The 18,931-nt window shown below is 44.0% G+C and overlaps 1 protein-coding gene across 2 annotated transcripts; it reads left to right on the forward strand.

Annotated features, from left to right (window-relative positions):
* The first annotated feature begins 1,347 nt into the window (after nucleotides 1-1,347).
* On the forward strand, nucleotides 1,348-18,864 carry LOC122548857 (uncharacterized). 2 transcript variants are annotated; one of them, XM_043687732.2, is made up of 5 exons: nucleotides 1,348-1,613; nucleotides 2,832-3,089; nucleotides 13,268-13,321; nucleotides 15,718-15,885; nucleotides 16,593-18,864. In XM_043687732.2, exons 1-5 carry the CDS (start codon nucleotides 1,601-1,603, stop codon nucleotides 16,913-16,915), a joined length of 816 nt encoding a protein of 271 aa, XP_043543667.1. In that variant the 5' UTR covers nucleotides 1,348-1,600; the 3' UTR covers nucleotides 16,916-18,864. The 2 variants fall into 2 exon arrangements, with proteins under 2 accessions (XP_043543667.1, XP_043543668.1); XM_043687733.2 differs by having other exon boundaries at nucleotides 15,721-15,885.
* Nucleotides 18,865-18,931: the final 67 nt, after the last annotated feature.

Here is an 18,931-nt window from a genome sequence, read left to right on the forward strand (position 1 = left end):
CTAATGATCATCTCCAACAAAACAGAATCTAACCCTTGACATACAATGGTATTACCATCACTGAATCCCACACTATCAAAATCCTGAGGGGTTACCCTTAGCTAGAAATTGAACTGGATTTACCATATTAATACAGTGGATAACAGAGCAGAAGCTAGGAATACTTCAGTGATTAACTCACTTCCTGACTCCCAATGCCACATCAATAAGGCACAGGTTAGGAGTATGAATACTTTCCAGTTGTCTGGATGAGTGCAATTCCAACAACACCTCAAGAAACTTGGCACCATCCAGGAGAAAGCAACTCACTTGATTGGCATCACATCCACAATGTCCACTCCATCCACCACTGATGCTCAGTAGCAACAGTATCTACAAGATGTATTGCATAAATTCAGTACCTTCAGGACTGCTAAGTATTATAGTTGGGGTATGATATGTTAAGGCATTGTCCCTTTAAGAGGTGCGTCATATGAGCACTTCTGAGTCAATAGCCAGGTTCGTTGTCTTGTTTTGGTTACTTTCAGAGAATAAAGCCTTCCTGTTGGGTTACAACAAACAATGAATTTGTATGTTCTTAAATTCTGACTGGAGCCTAGTAACTGTCCAATATAGGATGATGACCACTATCATCTAGAAAAACAAGGGCAGCAGATATTTGGGAACATCATCTGCAAGCAACTTTCCTTCCAGACTTGGAAATCCATCACTGTTCTTTCAGTGTCACTGGATTGAAATCCTGAAGGTCCATCTTTTAGTGGCATTGTGGGTCTACCTACAGCACAGCAGCAGTTCAAGAACGCTGCTCACCACCAGCTTCTCCAGGGCATCTAGAGATGGGCCATAAATGCTGACCCAGCCAACAACACCCACATGGCTTGAATGAATAGCAAAAAAATTAGAGGAATAAACATTTATGCTTCTACATGCCTGCCTCAGTAATTATTGCATCTTCATTGAATAAGTTTTGTTCTGATAATAAACCAATTATGCTATTTTTTAAGAAACCCTCTCGATAGCTCTGACATAAATAAGGTTGTTAATTGAATGTTGGAAATGGAAGAAGTATTTTTCTTTTGTGTTGCATTCCATTGACTTGTGGAACATTCTTCCAGCCCTGGCTGTACAGTACACCACCCTATGCATGCAAAGGTTCATAATCTGACAGTTCAACTCTGGTTTATAGAGGGCAGAATGCAGCAGGAAGCTAGGATTGAGCTAGAATGGTCAAATTGAAGGGGCTGAGTTTGAACAGCAGAGATGAGAGGGGCCGGAACTGGCTCATGACAAGGGGTGGGAACAGGATATGATCGACAGCTGCGTTTTTTCTTTGAAGAAAATGTTTATTTCTGTAACAACCTGTTGCAAAGCAATGGAAGCAGAGAGCCCTGAGGAGGGGAGCAGCCTTTGCCTTTTCGCACTGGGTGGGAAAGGCTGGAATATGACCGGGGATTCCCTGCGCCGCTGCGGCACGGCGTGGGGAGGAAGAGGCAGGGGAACTTCTGGGCGTGAGAGCTGCAGTTAAAACTGCTTCAGCAGAGGCTGGGGAGGACACACACAGACCGCCCCGACAGCTGGCAGCGACGGCTTGTCGGCTACGATGGCATCACAGGGTAAGAGAGCTCATTCCATTGGCAATGGCTAATGGGGAAAGCAGCCTCTGACAGGAAATCTGAGTGACGGGGGGAGTGTTGACAATCCCATGTCATGAATTCAGTAATTTTGTTTTGTCAACAGAATCAGTGAAGTATCTATTTCCCAGAGGGACCCGGGGAAACGGTGGTCAGACGGTGATAGTCTGAGGCACCTTTCTGGAGCTTGTTTTTACAAGGTGGGGGAAAGAGCTAAATTACCTCCGGGGTTTCTCTCGAGGCATGTGGCGGTCATAGCTGGAGAGTACTACCATTGTGAATCTCTGCAGTAAAATGTTTCCTGTCATTGCAGACCGTAGGAGTAGCAGTGGGTTGAAAAATCACATTGCTGCTGTTGCCGATTCAAATGCACTCTGCTCCTTTCGAGAATAAGTTACAAAGTGAAATACTGGACTTTGTTTTTTTATGCCTTCATCCCTTCATCAGAGAGCTTTGGATGCGCCATCGCTGAATTTATTGAAGGTGGAGACAGACAGATGCTTAGTCTTGCAGGGAGTCTCCAAAGGATACAGGGGCAGTGAAGTGGTGGCTCAAGGGCGTCCATAATGACACTGACAGGCTCGACGGGCCAAATAGCCGACTCCTGCACCAATGTCTTATGTCCTTATCATAGCTGGAGCTTGGGCCGTTGGGGCCTGACGCCAGTCCCTCTCCCCAACATATTCCCACTGTGGGGTTGGGGAGGGGTAGGGCAGAGATGGAGAGGTAGGGGGGGGGGTCGCAGGGTTGGAGTGGAGGGTTAAGATAGTGATGGAGAGGGGAGGATAGGGATGAGGGGAAAGGAAGGAATGGAGAGCTGATTGGTAGAACAGGGATGAAGGGGAGTGGGGAGACAGGAATGTAGGGGTGGGGCCAGCAATGGAGGGGTGAGGGAGGTTTGGTAGTCTGTGGCAGCTAAATCTCAGCACAAGACTCCACTTGGGGTCAGTCCCCATCTCGGACATCTCTGCCTTGCTCCCTTTCCTTTTTTGAAGAGGTTCATTAAGCCCTCCATCTCTGACAAGATTTTCATAATCAGTCCTAATGTCCCTTGGGGTCCAATAGTTATTTCTTGTGAAGTGATTTAATAGACTAAGTGTACTTATATTGATGCAAGTTGTTGTTCTAAATGATAGCATTTAGTTTTTGTGTATAATGAATAATAAGCTAATGACTGTACTTTCTGTTTGTGATCAATAGACTTGCGGAGACATTATTACACACTCAGTACATCAATGGGCCCAGCTTTAGTTGAGCAGGTGATATGTTTCCTGTACAGCAGCCAGGTTCTCAGTCAATATGAGCTTAATGTCATCACGTCCAAGTCTGATATCCTTACAAAGGCATGTGAACTACTTTCTGCAGTCATCCGAAAGGGGAAGAAAGCCTGTGGTATCTTCTTTCAAGCGCTTGCAATGTGTGATCCACATCTGAGCAATCAGATATTTGGAACACAAGGTAAATGTTGTTCTCATTAAAAGCCATCAACCAGTGAATCATTTTGCCGAACCAATAATCATTTTGTTTCTCCCTCCACTGATGTTTCCAGACCTGCTCAGTGCTTCCAGCATTTTCTGTTTTTATTACATTTTGCTACCTTTTAGGCACAGTCTTTGCTGACACCAGTTCTTTAGAACAGGTTTTGTTTATTGATCCAAGGCTGTAATGAGGGCAGGAGTTGAGTGACCATGGCAGAACCCAACCTGGGCATCAGTGAGCAAGTTATTGCAAAACAAGAGCCTGCCATTGGCGGTGGGCAATTGTTGGAGGGAATCCTGAGAGACAGGATTTGCATGTATTTGGAAAGGCAAGGGCTGATTAGGGATAGTCAGTATGGCTTTGTGCGTGGGAAATCATGTCTCATGAACATGATTGAGTTTTTTTGTAGAAGTAACAAAGAAGATTGATGAGGGCAGAGTGGTGGATGTGATCTATATAGACTTCAGTCAGATGTTCGATAAGGCTCCTCATAGTAGACTGGTTAGCAAAATTAGATATCATGGAATAGATGGAGAACTATCCATTTGGATACAGAACTGGCTCATGTAAACAGACATTTCAGTCCAACTCATCCATGCCGACCAGATATCCAAAATTAGTCTAGTCCCATTTGCTAGCATTTGGCTCATACCCTTCCAAATCCCTCCTATTCATATACCCATCCAGATGCCTTTTAAATGTTGTAATTGTACCAACCTCCATCCCTTCCTCTGGCAGCTTGTTCCAGACATGCACCACTTTCTGCATTGAAAAGGTGCCCCTTTTAGATTTTTTCCCTCTCACTTTAGCCCTATGCCCTCTAATTCTGGACTGCCTTACCCCAGGGAAAAGACCTTGGCTATTCATCCTAACCATGCCCCTCACAATTTTATAAACCTCTATAAGCCTTCGCCTCCAACGCTTTAGGGAAAATGCCCCAGCCTATTCAGCCTCTCCCTACAGATGAAAACCTCCAAAACTGGCAACATCTTTTCTGAACCCTTTCAAGTTTCACAACATCCTTCCTATAGCAGGAAGACCAGAATTGAACAGCATTCCAAAAGTGGCACCACCAATGTCCTGTACAGCCGCAACATGACCTCCCAACTCCTGTACTCAATACTCTGACCAATAAAGGCAAGCTTAACTAACACATCCTTCACTATCCTATCTACCTGTGACTGGTACATCTAATACTGTTTAGAATTAAAATTAGAATCAGAATTAGGTTTAATTGCACAAGGATACAGGAATACAGTGAGAAGTGTAAAATCTCGCCACTCCCAGCGCCTTAGGTACAAAGGTACCTAGGTACAAAATCTTAGGTACAATGTAGGAAGATAAGGAAATAAAGACAATAATTCAACATTAATGTCATTTTCAGTATAATGTACAAAAATAAAGATATAAAGTTAAAAGTTCAACACGACAGTCCCTTCTTAAGTGCTTACCCATGCTGGGCTTGCACTCCCCACAAGGGTACAATGTCCTCCCCACTTGACACTGCTGCAGATGCAGGGAGACATCAGGTTCATTCTCCTCCGCATTGGGTTCACTCTCGAGCCCTTCCCCAGGGTCTCTCACTGTCCCCCGCTCTGGGCTTAATCTCCTCCACATTAGGCTCGCTCTCTAGCCCTCTCCCATGATCTCTCACTGTACCCCTCCCCCCTTCTCCGCTATGGGCTTGATCTCCTCTGTACTGCCCCAAAGCTGTCTCCCTTCTCTGTGAAGAAACCTTGCCTCAGGCGCGCTGGACACAATAGAGCTGCCAATCTCTCCACAGGAGGTAAGTAGATAAAAGTGAGAAAAAGTTAACAAATCACACGACACCAGGTTAGAGTCCATCAGGTTTATTTGGAAGCACTAGATTTTGGAGTGCTGCTTCTTCATCAGGTCGCTAATGATGGAGCAGTGCTCCAAAAGTAAGTGCTTCCAAATAAACCTGTTGGACAATAACCTGATGTTGTGTGATTTCTAATGTTGTCCACCCCAGTCATACACCGGCTCCGCTACATCGAAGTAAGAAAAACAAGTTGTGAAAGAAAAGGAAAAAGTAAAAGTGTTTGGAGCAGATGAGCTCTGGGCAGGAGCCCATGTACTGCGTTGCTACTCCACCACCATCTTGACAATAAGATGGAAGGCAAGGTGTTATGACATTCTCTTTGGAATTAATTATAATGTTTTGTTTGTGGTAGTGACATAGATTTGGCCATCTAACAAACACCAATGTTGGACATATATTTAACTTGATATAAAAGTTGAGAAATCATCTGTGATCTTATTTATTTCTCGTGACTTCTCTGATTCTTAAATCCTTTTGGTTATTATTGACAAATGTTAATAAATGTAGTAATGGTGGTGCGAATTGAAAGATAATTCCAGTCCAAATGATCAACTTCCTCTCAATTGTAGAATATGTTTGAGTGAGCTATGATGTTTTATATAACCACAGGAAATGTTGGAAACCCCTTAATGAGATTTGAAGTATTCTGTATCAAATGGTGATTGTAGTCACTGGTTTCAGATTACCTAATGCAGTTTGACTGTGTTTACTGTGATGTTCTTTATTCAGCAATTAGGTTTTGTTCCTTTATTTCATAACCTTTCAAGATTACTGAAGTCCCCTTGCTGAAATGAGAAGTGGAAAATTCTGAATGTAAATGGAATAAAGTCATAAGATAATTGCAGCACAGAATGGTGCCATTTGAACCAACATGCCTGTGTTGACCCTCTGCAAAAACAGTTAATGTAGTGCCACTCCGCTACTTTTTCCTACCTTTACATTTTCAGGTAATCACTCAGTTCCCTTTTGGGTGCCTCGATTGAATCTGCCTCCAGCACACTCTCAGATAATATATTTCAGACTCGATAGATGGAGAAATTGCAGTTCCCCATTTAGCAACTATTTGTTGTGGAGTATGCCTCAGGCATGCCGGAGGACTGTCCTATGGAATTAATGATAGGTTAATGTTGTTCCAAGATCTTTTGCTAACGAGGCATCACGGTTTTTAACAGTGTAGCTTTTAACAGCAGGGTGCTCAGTGTTATATGATGAGTGGCAGTGATTTGATTATAGAGCTGTGTATAATATAATGCATATAATTTGTTGACAAAGCAAAGGAAAGGCTAATGACGCTGTTATTTATGTACAAATTGTACACCTTGAGCTGAGGGGCAGATGATGCTCAGATATTGAAAAGCTGTTGAACAATTTGAATTATATAACACCTACATCTCAGCACCTAGCACAACATTGAAACAGATGAGCAGTGTATAGGTGCTGTACTTTGGATTCAAATGCAGACTAAACTTTCCACACAAGTTAAGTCTTGTTCTTTTCAGTCTAAGTATATTTTTATTGACATGTTAATTTCAATCACAACTGGCTGAACTCTGCGGTAATGGAATTGCTATCCTAAAGCTGAATCCTTCAGGTTTTAATCGTAGAAGATTTAAAAATGTAAAATTTTTAAATACCATTGTCCTCTTTCTGTCTCTTTCTCTCTCTTATCTCAGTCTTTCTTTCCACCTCTTTATATGGGCGGCACAGTGGCACAGTGGTTAGCACTGCTGCCTCACAGCGCCTGAGACCTGGGTTCAATTCCCGCCTCAGGCCACTGACTGTGTGAAGTTTGCACGTTCTCCCTGTGTCTGCGTGGGTTTCCTCTGGGTGCTCCGGTTTCCTCCCACAGCACCAAAGATGTGCAGGTCAGGTGAATTGGCCATGCTAAATTGTCCGTAGTGTTAGGTAAGGGGTAAATATCGGGGTATGGGTGAGTTGCGCTTCGGCGGGGCGGTGTGGACTTGTTGGGCCAAAGGGCCTGTTTCCACACTGTAATGTAATCTAATCTAATCTAATTTCTTATGCTGTATTTGACTTGGCTTGAAATACGAGGAGAAAGTGAGGACTGCAGATGCTGGAGATCAGAGCTGAAAATGTGTTGCTGGAAAAGCGCAACAGGTCAGGCAGCATCCAAGGAACAGGAGAATTGACGTTTCGGGCATAAGCCCTTCTTCAGGAATGAGGAAAGTGTGTCCAGCAAGCTAAGATAAAAGGTAGGGAGGAGGAACTTGGGGGAGGGGTGTTGGAAATGCAATAGGTGGAGGGAGGTCAAGGTGAGGGTGATAGGCCAAAGTGGGGTGGGGGCGGAGAGGTCAGGAAGAAGATTGCAGGTTAGGAAGGCGGTGCTGAGTTCGAGGGATTTGACTGAGACATGGTGGGGGGAGAGGAAATGAGGAAACTGGAGAAATCTGAGTTCATCCCTTGTGGTTGGAGGGTTCCTAGGCAGAAGATGAAGCGCTCTTCCCCCAACCGTCGTGTTGCTATGGTCTGGCGATGGAGGAGTCCAAGGACCTGCATGTCCTCGGTGGAGTGGGAGGGGGAGTTGAAGTGTTGAGCCACGGGGTGGTTGGGTTGGTTGGTCCGGGTGTCCCACAGGTGTTCGCTGAAATGTTCCGCAAGTAGGCAGTCTGTCTCCCCAATATAGAGGAGGCCACATCGGGTGCAGCGGATGCAATAAATGATGTGTGTGGAGGTGCAGGTGAATTTGTGGCGGATTTGGAAGTATCCCTTGGGGCCTTGGAGGGAAGTAATGGGGGAGGTGTGGGCGCAAGTTTTGCATTTCTTGCGGTTGCAGGGGAAGGTGTCGGGAGTGGAGGTTGGGGTGGTGGGGGTGTGTGGACCTGACGAGGGAGTCACGGAGGGAGTGGTCTTTTCGGAATGCTGATAGGGGAGGGGAGGGAAATATATCCCTGGTGGTGGGGTCCGTTCGGAGGTGGCGGAAATGACGGTGGATGATATGCTGTATATGGAGGTTGGTGGGGTGGTAGGTGAGGACCAGTGGGGTTCTGTCCTGGTGGCGGTTGGAGGGGCGGGGCTCAAGGGCGGAGGAGCGGGAAGTGGAGGAGATGCGGTGGAGGGCATCGTCGACCACGTCTGGGGGGAAATTGCGATCTTTGAAGAAGGAGGCCATCTGGGTTGTACGGTATTGGAACTGGTCCTCGTGGGAGCAGATGCGGTGGAGACAAAGGAATTGGGAATATCGGATGGCATTTTTACAGGGGGCAGAGTGGGAGGAGGTGTAGTCTAGGTAGCTATGGGAGTCGGTCGGTTTATAGTAAATGTCCGTGTTGATTCGGTCGCCCGAGATAGAAATGGAAAGGTCTAGGAAGGGGAGGGAGGAGTCTGAGACAGTCCAGGTGAATTTGAGGTCGGGGTGGAAGGTGTTGGTAAAGTGGATAAACTGTTCAACCTCCTCGTGGGAGCACTAGGCAGCGCCGATACAGTCATCGATGTAGCGGAGGAAAAGGTGGGGGGTAGTGCCAGTGTAGCTGCGGAAGATGGACTGTTCCACATATCCTACGAGGAGGCAGGCATAGCTGGGGCTCATGCGGCTGTCCAAGGCTACTCCTTTGGTTTGCAGGAAGTGGGAGGATTGGAGGTGTACAGGGACTGGATGTCCATGGTGAAGATAAGGAGAGACCTCACCTTCATTCCCCTACGCTCTCGGATTAACGAGTTCAACACACCTCCATCCCCCATCACGAAGGACTCAAAGCCCTCCGCTTCTTCCTTTCCCGCCGTACCAACCAGTACTCTTCAACTGACACCCTCCTTCGACTGACTGAACTGGTCCTCACCCTGAACAACTTCTCTTTCCAATCCTTCCACTTCCTCCAAACCAAAGGAGTAGGCATGGGCACCCGCATGGGCCCCAGCTATGCCTGCCTCTTTGTAGGATATGTGGAACAGTCCATCTTCCGCAGCTACACTGGCACCACCCCCCACCTTTTCCTCCGCTACATCGATGGCTGTATCGGCGCTGCCTCGTGCTCCTTCACCCACTTTACCAACACCTTCCACCCCGACCTCAAATTCACCTGGACCGTCTCAGACTCCTTCCACCCCTTCCTAGACCTTTCCATTTCTATCTCGGGCAACCGAATCAACACGGACATTTACTATAAACTGACCGACTCCCACAGCTACCTAGAGTACACCTCCTCCCACCCTGCCCCCTGTAAAAATGCCATCCCATATTCCCAATTCCTTCGTCTCCACCGCATCTGGTCCCAGGAGGACCAGTTCCAATACCGTACAACCCAGATGGCCTCCTTCTTCAAAGACCGCAATTTCCCCCCAGACGTGGTCGACGATGCACTCCACCGCATCTCCTCCACTTCCCGCTCCTCCGCCCTTGAGCCCCGCCCCTCCAACCGCCACCAGGACAGAACCCCACTGGTCCTCACCTATCACCCCACCAACCTCCATATACAGCATATCATCCACCGTCATTTCCGCCACCTCCAAACGGACCCCACCACCAGGGATATGTTTCCCTCCCCTCCCCTATCAGTGTTCCGAAAAGACCACTGCCTCCGTGACTCCCTCGTCAGGTCCACACCCCCCTCCAACCCAACCTCCACTCCCGGCACCTTCCCCTGCAACCGCAAGAAATGCAAAACTTGCGCCCACACCTCGCCCCTTACTTCCCTCCAAGGCCCCAAGGGATACTTCCATATCCACCACAAATTCACCTGCACCTCCACACACATTATTTATTGCATCCGCTGCACCCAATGTGGCCTCCTCTATATTGGGGAGACAGGCCGCCTACTTGGGAACGTTTCAGAGAACACCTGTGGGACACCCGGACCAACCAACCCAACCAGTCCGTGGCTCAACACTTCAATTCCCCCTTCTACTCCACCAAGGACATGCAGGTCCTTGGACTCCTCCATTGCCAGACCATAGCAACACGACGGTTGGAGGAAGAGCGCCTCATCTTCCGCCTAGGAACCCTCCAACCACAAGGGACGAACTCAGATTTCTCCAGTTTCCTCATTTCCCCTCCCTCCACCTTGTCTCAGACAAATCCCTTGAACTCAGCACCGCCTTCCTAACCTGCAATCTTCTTCCTGACCTCTACGTCCCCACTCTGGCCTATCACCCTCACCTTGATCTCCTTCCACCTATCGCATTTCCAATGCCTCTCCCCCAAGTCCCTCCTCCCTACCTTTTATCTTAGCCTGCTGGACACACTTTCCTCATTCCTGAAGAAGGGCTTATATCCGAAACGCTGATTTTCCTGTTCCTTAGATGCTGCCTGACCTGCTGTGCTTTTCCAGCAACACATTTTTGGCTTGAAATACCCCCATTCTCTGTGATGTGTGTGCTGTCAATGTAACTAGGAGAAACTTCTCTTCAAGCATGTCATAGGTACTTGGTCTCTCTCAATCTGGAGATGCCGGTGTTGGACTGGGGTGTACAAAATTAAAAATCACACAACACCAGGTTATAGCCCAACAGGTTTAATTGGAAGCACTAGCTTTCAGAGCGCTGCTCCTTCATCAGGTGGTTGTGGAGTATAAGATTGGAGGACACAGAATTTATAGCAAAAGTTTACAGTGAGATGTAACTGAAATGATATATTGAAAAATACCTTGATTGCTTGTTAAGTCTCTCATCTGTTAGAATGACCATGATAGTTTCACTTCTTTCATATGTCAATCGCAAAACATTTTTTAAAAGTTACATTCTCAAGTGAACTTTAATAATTGGTGTCAGCCCAGATAATGTATTGGGTGCTAATACCAATACAAAATATGAAAGAAGTAACATGGCCATTCTAACAGATGAGAGACTTAACAAACAATCAAAGTATTTTTCAATATATCATTTCAGTTACATCTCACTGTAAACTTTTGCTATAAATTCTGTGTCCTACAATCTTATACTCCACAACTACCTGATGAAAGAGCAGCGCTCCGAAAGCTAGTGTTTCCCATTAAACCTGTTGGACTATAACCTGGTGTTGTGTGATTTTTAACTTTGGTTTCTCTCACTCACATTTTCAGTAATCCATCATGCAAAATAATTTAAAATCTTAAACATTAAATGGCAAATGTAACTAACATCAGATGCAAATGATATAATTCAAAGTGGCAACTCACCCAATCAGATAATTTCTTCCCTCTGCTAGTACTACATTAATAACTTGCACGCGATTGAACCAAGTACTGATATCACATGCCTTGTTCCAGTGGGCATGAACAGCACATGGCTGAGACCCAAATTTTATTTGAAAATGTTCCAAATGTGCACTTCAAACATTTTTACTACCTTTAAAGGCCTTTCTAAATCAAATTGTTATTGCTATGAGATTTCAATGATGAAAAAGTATAATCCAATTTCACAATTCTGATATTGCTTTCAATTATTTTAAATTGGAGGAAATGTACTTGCTTTGATTACAGTGAAATATTAGTTCTGAGTTTGTCTGAGCTTTCTCTTCTGGTTTTGTGCAGTTAATTTTACAGGTCACAGTTTACCAGCCCCTTCATTTCTCCTTCAAACGAATATCTACTGAGGTCTCAAGGTAATAACAGAATTGGCATTTCATTGTCCTTAATGAGCTTGAATAAGTTGCTGAAAAGGCCAATGAGAAATCTAATATATCCACTAACTGTCAGGCTCAATGATAGATAAAGTATCAGAATAAAGTTCTTCCCTGGTAAAAAGAGAAAGACAGTTAGATGCTTCAAGTAGGGATTGTCATTGGAACATTGGTTCAATGAAGTAATTTTAAAAAACAGAAGACGAAGAGCTGAATGATGAACCCCAAAGACAAATGGCTTAGGTTGGGGAGAAATGGTAAGATTTAAATATCTGAGACCTGACTCAAATCCACTCCAACACTCAGTCCAGAGTTTTCTGAAGGTAGTACAGAGGACAGATACCAGCCCTCCTCCCAAGAGATATTATAGAAGTCACTTGGAGGATCCATTGGGGACAGCTTCAGGAAAAACTGCTTGTGGGCCTGGAGGAGTGGGAGTGCTTGTTCAGTCTCCCATTGTTTCTCTATCAGAGCCCTGTCCTCCTCATTGCATTGCTGGGATCAATTCCTTGAGGTCAGTTCTGCTGCCTGCATCCACTGCTGTTTGTGGAAGAGAGTTCCAAACATCTCCCACCCTTTGTGTGTAGAAGTGCTTCCTAACATCTCTCCTGAATGGTGTGGCACTAACTACTAGACTCTGCCCTCAGTTCTAGAATGTTTAACTAGTGGAAATGATTTATCTTTAGTTTTCATGTCCACCAAGCATCTTAAAGTGACTTATAGCTGATGCATTGCTTTAGTAATGACTGCAATAACTTAGAAAAAGTAGCATATAGCTAGGTCCTGCAAACAGCAATTTGCTAATGAACAGTTCATTTGTTTTTTTCAGATTTTTATTAGAGGGGTAAATATCGCTCAGAGACCTCAGTTGCTTTTCAAAAAGTAGTGTTTTACATCTATCCACTCAGGCCTCTGCTTAATACCTCACCTGAAGCACAGAGCCTCTGTCAGTATATGTTCTTGAAGTATTCTGTTTTTACTGTCGTCCTACATTGTGTGCTCACATCTCGAGAGTGACTCATATACCCATAATCTTCTGACTCAGAATACTGCAAACTATAAGCGAGAGCTGAAAGCAAAGTCCCCTTCTTCTTTAACGTCCCAATTTAGAAATCCCATGACAAAAAGCTGAGAGTTTCTGCTTTATATATTGCATTATGTAGTGCACTAACCACTACACTAACAACTAATTGAAGATAGTGAGTCGAGTCTCTGAAGAAGCATGACTGAACTCGAAATGTTTACTCTGCTTTCTGTCCACAGGTGCTGCCAGACCTGCTGAGTTTCTCAAGCAATTTCTGTTTTTATTTTAGATTTTCAGCATCCACATTTTATTTATGTATGAGCTTGTAACCTGGTCTAGTCACACCCCCTAAGGAGTGACATACATCCATATGCAGAAAATTTTCATCTGCATATATTAATGAACAAATAGATTGGCACATGTTTTGCCACCGATAGTGACTTCCAGTTAAAGGGTGAATTTAATGTAGAAATGTCTCTGGGAATTTCATGAATGGAATTATATAGAGAAAATGACATTGAGCCTTGGTCTGAAAATGAGGGGGAGCATGACTGAGCCAGGATTTCTAAGAATAGATTATGAGAAGGCTTTGAAAGTAGAAAGGAAAAACACATTAAAAAGAGTTTAGGGAAGGCACCTCAGATAAAATGATTAAAATGAGCACAGGAATTTTACAAGTGCTGATTGAAGGAACAGTGAATGCCCAGGTTTTAATTTGTCACTTTTATTCTCTGCAGCAAGGCCTCATACTTCAGAGCCAACAAGACCTGGAGAAGCGCTGTCCTCTCAAAGTGAGTTCTTTATTTAGTCAAACATTGTAAACATATTCATTGTGCTGCAGACATCAGGCTCCAGATGCCACACTAGTGTAAATAAATTAAAGCTGAGCAATTTGAGTCTCAGAATCTATTGAGATAATTTCATCAGAGGGGTGTGTTAAAGTAGGAAAAGTGTAATTCAGATGAGCAGAGAAACACATGTTAGTCACCATGTTATCACTGGACATCAGGGTTCCAGACACGAAAAATGTTATTGAAATCCAGTTGCCTTCAGGCACCATACTTCAGCACAGCACTTAAAAAAAATAAATTAAAATAGAAAAAAAAGTAAATTGCAATCCACAGACAGGCTTTTCCAGTTGCATGAAGGTGGGCTGGAATCTAGTTACCTTGTGCAGCATTGTGCAGCACTGAGGGAGGCCTAACCAGGGGCGCCTTGCATCAGTGTTCCAGGCTTCGTTCTGGGGATAGAACAGAGGGTTGAGAGTGTATGAGCTTATTGAATGAGCTCGAGGACCAAGGGCGCCTGGTCAGCTTTTTCCAGATGGTTACCCTTCCTGCTTTCTCAGAACAGAGTGTTAACATTGGGACCTGTGAGTAGGTAACAGGAATTTAAACTGCGATTTAAACTGCCCACCCAGTTTTCTGGTGTGGAAGGTGGAGAGAGAGAGAGAGTGAAGAAGGTAGAGGATGAAAAACATCACCTAATTGTGTTGGGTTTTTTTAATTGTTGGTGAATCGAAAGCAGCTCCATTTTTGAAAAGTATTTTGTGGGACATAGGTATCACTGGCAAGGACAGTGTTTTTTGCCCGCCCCGAATTGTCCTTGAACTGAATGGCATGCTAGCCCACTTCAGTAGGACAATCACATGACTGTGGGTCTGGAGTCACATGTAGGCGAGACCAGGTAAGGATGGCAGATTTCCTTCCTTAAAGACATTAGCGAACCAGATGTATTTTTGAAACAACTGGCTTTGGATACCTTTAGTCTATTTCTTTAATTTCACAATTATTGAATGTATTACATCATTTAATTTATTGAGTTATAAAAGAGACCTAAGGGGCAACTTTTTCATGCAGAGAGGGTGGTACGTGTATGGAGTGAGCTGCCAGAGGATGTGGTGGAGGCTGGTACAATTGCAACATTTAAGAAGCATTTGGATGGGTATATGAATAGGAAGGGTTTGGAGGGATATGGGCCGGGTGCTGGCAGGTGGGACTAGATTGGATTGGGATATCTGGTCGGCATGGACGGGTTGGACCGAAGGGTCTGTTTCCATGCTGTACATCTATGACTGTATGAGTTCAAACTTCACAACCTGCCTTGGTGAGATTTTAACCCATTTCCCCAGACCATTAGGCTGGACACCCGGGTGAATGGTCCAGTAACATTACCACAATGCATCTGTCTCCCTGGTTAGTATGAGGGGCTTTAGATGACCAAATGTTTGCGAGTGGGGATGTGGAGGGAAGGAACAAGGAGGAAGAAACGGAGAGGGAAGAGTTCCAAAAGGCCAAATAATGATGAAGAGTCGAGGGACTGGATGGGGAAGCACAGCTGCTGGGTCCAGTGGAGCAAATATCTCCACAGCTTTGGAAAAAATTGCATTGCTAAAAACGGTCTCCAGTCGGGCGTGGGGATGGGGGCAGGGGTGGTGGGGCAAGTGGAGTTTAACTTGCCAAAATAGTTATTGTGGCAAGACATGGGAGGGACGTGCTTGCCTACTGTACAGTAGATTTGCAGCAATTACAGCCCATATGGAAGGAAGAGTAAAGAAGGGGGTGTCAGAAATCTAAAGTGAATGGTGATTGATGGTATAATCAAGCATTAGGCCAGCTACTTGGACTGTGGCACTTGCAGATAGAAACTGACAAATATGGAAGTTGAACTGGAAATGAGATGGAATTTAGTTTAAAATCGCAGCACTTTTAAAGAGTCAAATTTAAATCTGAGGGCCAGGGGTCTCCTGGTGAATCTAAGCAGAAGGCCTCTGGTTAAATACCACGGTCTGGATCCTCTCTATAGCTGACTTTGGAGCAGGTGATGTTGGATTTTGCCATAAAAAGTAAAACATTTTCCTAATACTGCTTAAAAAGGTTTACCATTCAGGAATATCAAGAGGAATTCTCATAGTCACTGTACTCGAAACATTAACTCTCCTTTCTTTCCACAAACACTCCAAACCTGTTGAGTTTCTCCAGCAATTTCTGTTTGTGTTCTATAACAGAAGGTCCTGTTCAGCTTGTAACATTTTGACAGAGAAACATCCAAAACCCAGTGCAGGTATATCACGTAAAGTTACTTCACTCATCACAGTACCTCACCTTAATTCATATTTTGCTCAAAATTAGTTTGGATAAACTTTTAAAATGGGCTGGAATCTGAGTGTTTTTACTTTTGCCCCTAGAAGGACAATGCAAGTCGCTGCCAGTGATCTGCAAGATTTGTATCTGCAACTCGAGTCTCAGCAATTGCACCTTTGGCTCAAACAACAACATATCCATTATGAGGTCAACGTCATTATCTGCCTTGGAGAACTTTGCGGATCCAGCATCCAGTGTGAATGCAGAATGTGGTACGTGCATTCCTTTACTGAATGTTGCTTTCTTCGTTCTGTTCATCAGAGATTAGAACAAAGACCTTCTATCACTGGTCCAAAAATTTGCCTCAAAGCTGAATTCGGGAGCTCTATACTGTCAGCACCATTTCATTTAAGTCAACAGTCCATTTATAATCAAATGATAATGATTGAGCTGGCCTGACATCTTTTCTTATTAGTTTTCCAAAGGCAACAATGTCCAAAGAGGCTAGAATTAGATGAACATTATTGAATGAGCATAAATCACTTGGCAAATGCTCTACTCAGAAACTTGGCTGAGTAAAGACCATAAGAACTCCGGATGCTGGAAATCAGAAACAAAAGTGAAAACAGAAGTTGCTGGAAGAACTCAGCAGAGAGGAGAGAAAGCAGAGTTAACTTTTCAGGACCAGTAACCTGAAGTTCCGGTTCTGAAGAAGAGTCACTGGAGCTGAAGTGTTAACTCTGATTTCTTTCCACAGATGCTGCTAGATCTGCTGAGTTTTTCCCCAATTTTTGCAGAAATTTGGCTTAATTGGGTAAATTAAGAGAGTACTTATCTTCCTGGTGATGCACTGCTGAATACATTCATGTGAGATTATTGTGTTTCAATACATTGTAATGTAAATAATCAGGATAATAATTGTTAAAATACTGCAGAAAGCTATCTTCTAATCACTGAACTTGATCTATTCTCTGAACAGGGAAGGCCCTGGAAATGATGTCTAAGTCCCACACGTGTGGCAGTTCCAATGAAATGAGCACAAGTAACAGAGAGGCCATCCAAGTGGAGTCTGACATTGAAATAATTAGGTCCAAATTGCAAAACATGATTATTGGAAACCAAAATACATTCACATTGGTGGAACAAATCAGTGACAAAGAAGAGAATGAGGACAAGGAGCTGGACGAAGAGTATGAGGAAAATGAATGTGAGGAGAAAGAATATTCAGAACAGTTAACAAATGAAACCAGGCAGCCAGAAGCAGTGCAGCAATTTGAATGCTGCAGGTTAATGGCTGGTTAATAAAAATGGATCTATCGGCTGGGTTTTGTGGCTCCCCCTCCCTTACCTTAGGATGGCTGGCCGTTAGCCATTTCATGGGGGACTTCTAGCTGCCAGGACAGGAAGCACACCTCAGGAACTGCTGGCCAATCAGAGACTGACAACTTCCCAGTACTAATGGTGCCACCATCAGTGATGGTCACTGTCACTGCTGCACTCAGAGCAGTGATGGGGTGTTGAGGGGATGAGCTGTCCTGAATTTCTAGATTTATTGTTACACCATTTTTGTATTTGGAATGAATTCAGTCTTGAATGTACTCAAAGGCTGAGCAAAGGTTCACAATCCTCTGAGTGAAGGGAGTCAGCGATGACCAAGAGGCCAGAGAGTGAGGGAGTTCTCATATGGGTGACATGTTACAGAGATAGGGAGGGTGAGGAATGTTTGGGAACAAGGACTCCCAATTTCCCCAATCCAGACAATGATCAGGATTTGGTGAGTATAAATACAACAGGTGGGCGGCATGGTGGCACAGTGGTTAGCACTGTTGCCTCACAGCGCCAGAGACCTGGGTTCAATTCCCGCCTCAGGCGACTGACTGTGTGGAGTTTGCACGTTCTCCCCATGTCAGCGTGGGCTTCCTCCGGGTGCTCCAGTTTCCTCCCACAGTCCAAAGATGTGCAGGTCAGGTAAATTGGCCACGCTAAATTGACCGTAGTGTTAGGTAAGGGGTAAATGTAGGGGTATGGGTGGGTTGCGCTTCGGCGGGGCGGTGTGGACTTGTTGGGCCGAAGGGCCTGTTTCCACACTGTAAGTAATCTAATCTAATCTAAATCTAAAAAAAAAGGGGGGGATAGAACCAGAAAACACAATGACTACTGCCTTCTCCCATTAGCAAGATTTATTATTGGAAGTAACAACAGTGACAAGGGTCTGAACAAAAGTGCATACGTCAGGAATGTTAACCATTGTGTTTCCATTTCATTATGCATGGGTGTCTTAAGGTTCCCTGTATAAGCTTCCCTGCATTCCCTGTACCTAGAAATTAAATGGTAAAAAAGTCAGTAGGACGTGAAATCAACAACTCCTCACATATGAAATTTCAAATGTTTTTAAAATAAGTTACCTAACAATACAAAGGACATGATCTTCTATTTTGTTGGAATCCGGCTATACCACTAATTTTGATCAAGCACATATTTTAACATCTTATGTAGGACCACGCTTTTCGAAGGACAGGAGACTTTGAAGAGATTTACTAGAATGAAGAATTTTAGATCCGTGGATAGCCTGGAGAGGTTAGATTGCTCTCTTCAAACAGATAAAGCTAACAGGGCTTTAGGATCATGATGGAGGGAAAATTTAAGGAGGGAAAAATTATTTTCAATGCTGAAGATTCATTAACCAGAACGTAGAGATTTAAGGTATTTGACAAAAGAATCAGAAGCTATACGAAAGAAAGGCTTTTTGTTTTGCACAGCAAGTGATTCGAATTTGGCTTGCGCTACCTGAAAGGGTGGTGGAAACAGATCAAAAAGCAGCCTTAAGATAAGTACTCAAAGATAAGTTTGATAAGTACTCAAAGGAGAAAAGTTGTAGAGATATGAGGATGAAATGGACATGTGGGACTATCTGAATTGCCCTTTGAACCTTTGGCACAAACCCAAAGAGCCAAATGGCCTAATCCAAACTAGTATCTGGCTCTGCACCAGACCAGTGGTTAGTCATGCACTAGAACTCAGCTCCACATTACTGTATATAAATATACATGTGTATCAATCATTCTTCTCTATAAATGGGTGGAGTTTATATGTTATCTTACCTGTGAATAGTAACAATTAATTTATTTTCATGTATAAATTTTAGTATGAACAAAACTGTCAACATGGAAAATAAATGTGTTTTATGTGAATAAAATATGAATCCTGATATGAATCATGTGATAACTATCTCAAAAGTTATGGGCATCCCACTGTCACATGATTTCACTAAAGCTGTCATTTTATTTCTGCTGACTTCTAGCATCACATATATTAAGC

Source organism: Chiloscyllium plagiosum, unplaced genomic scaffold (genome assembly GCF_037043375.1).
Source record: "Chiloscyllium plagiosum isolate Xiang-an unplaced genomic scaffold, Cpla_swu_hap1 HiC_scaffold_4, whole genome shotgun sequence".
Taxonomy (NCBI): Eukaryota; Metazoa; Chordata; class Chondrichthyes; order Orectolobiformes; family Hemiscylliidae; genus Chiloscyllium; species Chiloscyllium plagiosum.

Excerpts from the sequence above, each read along its gene's own strand:
- LOC122548857 (XM_043687732.2), top strand. Across the intron at positions 13,322-15,717 it reads AGAAGCGCTGTCCTCTCAAA|AAGGACAATGCAAGTCGCTG; the intron begins GTGAGTTCTTTA and ends TTTTGCCCCTAG. Across the intron at positions 15,886-16,592 it reads CAGTGTGAATGCAGAATGTG|GGAAGGCCCTGGAAATGATG; the intron begins GTACGTGCATTC and ends TTCTCTGAACAG.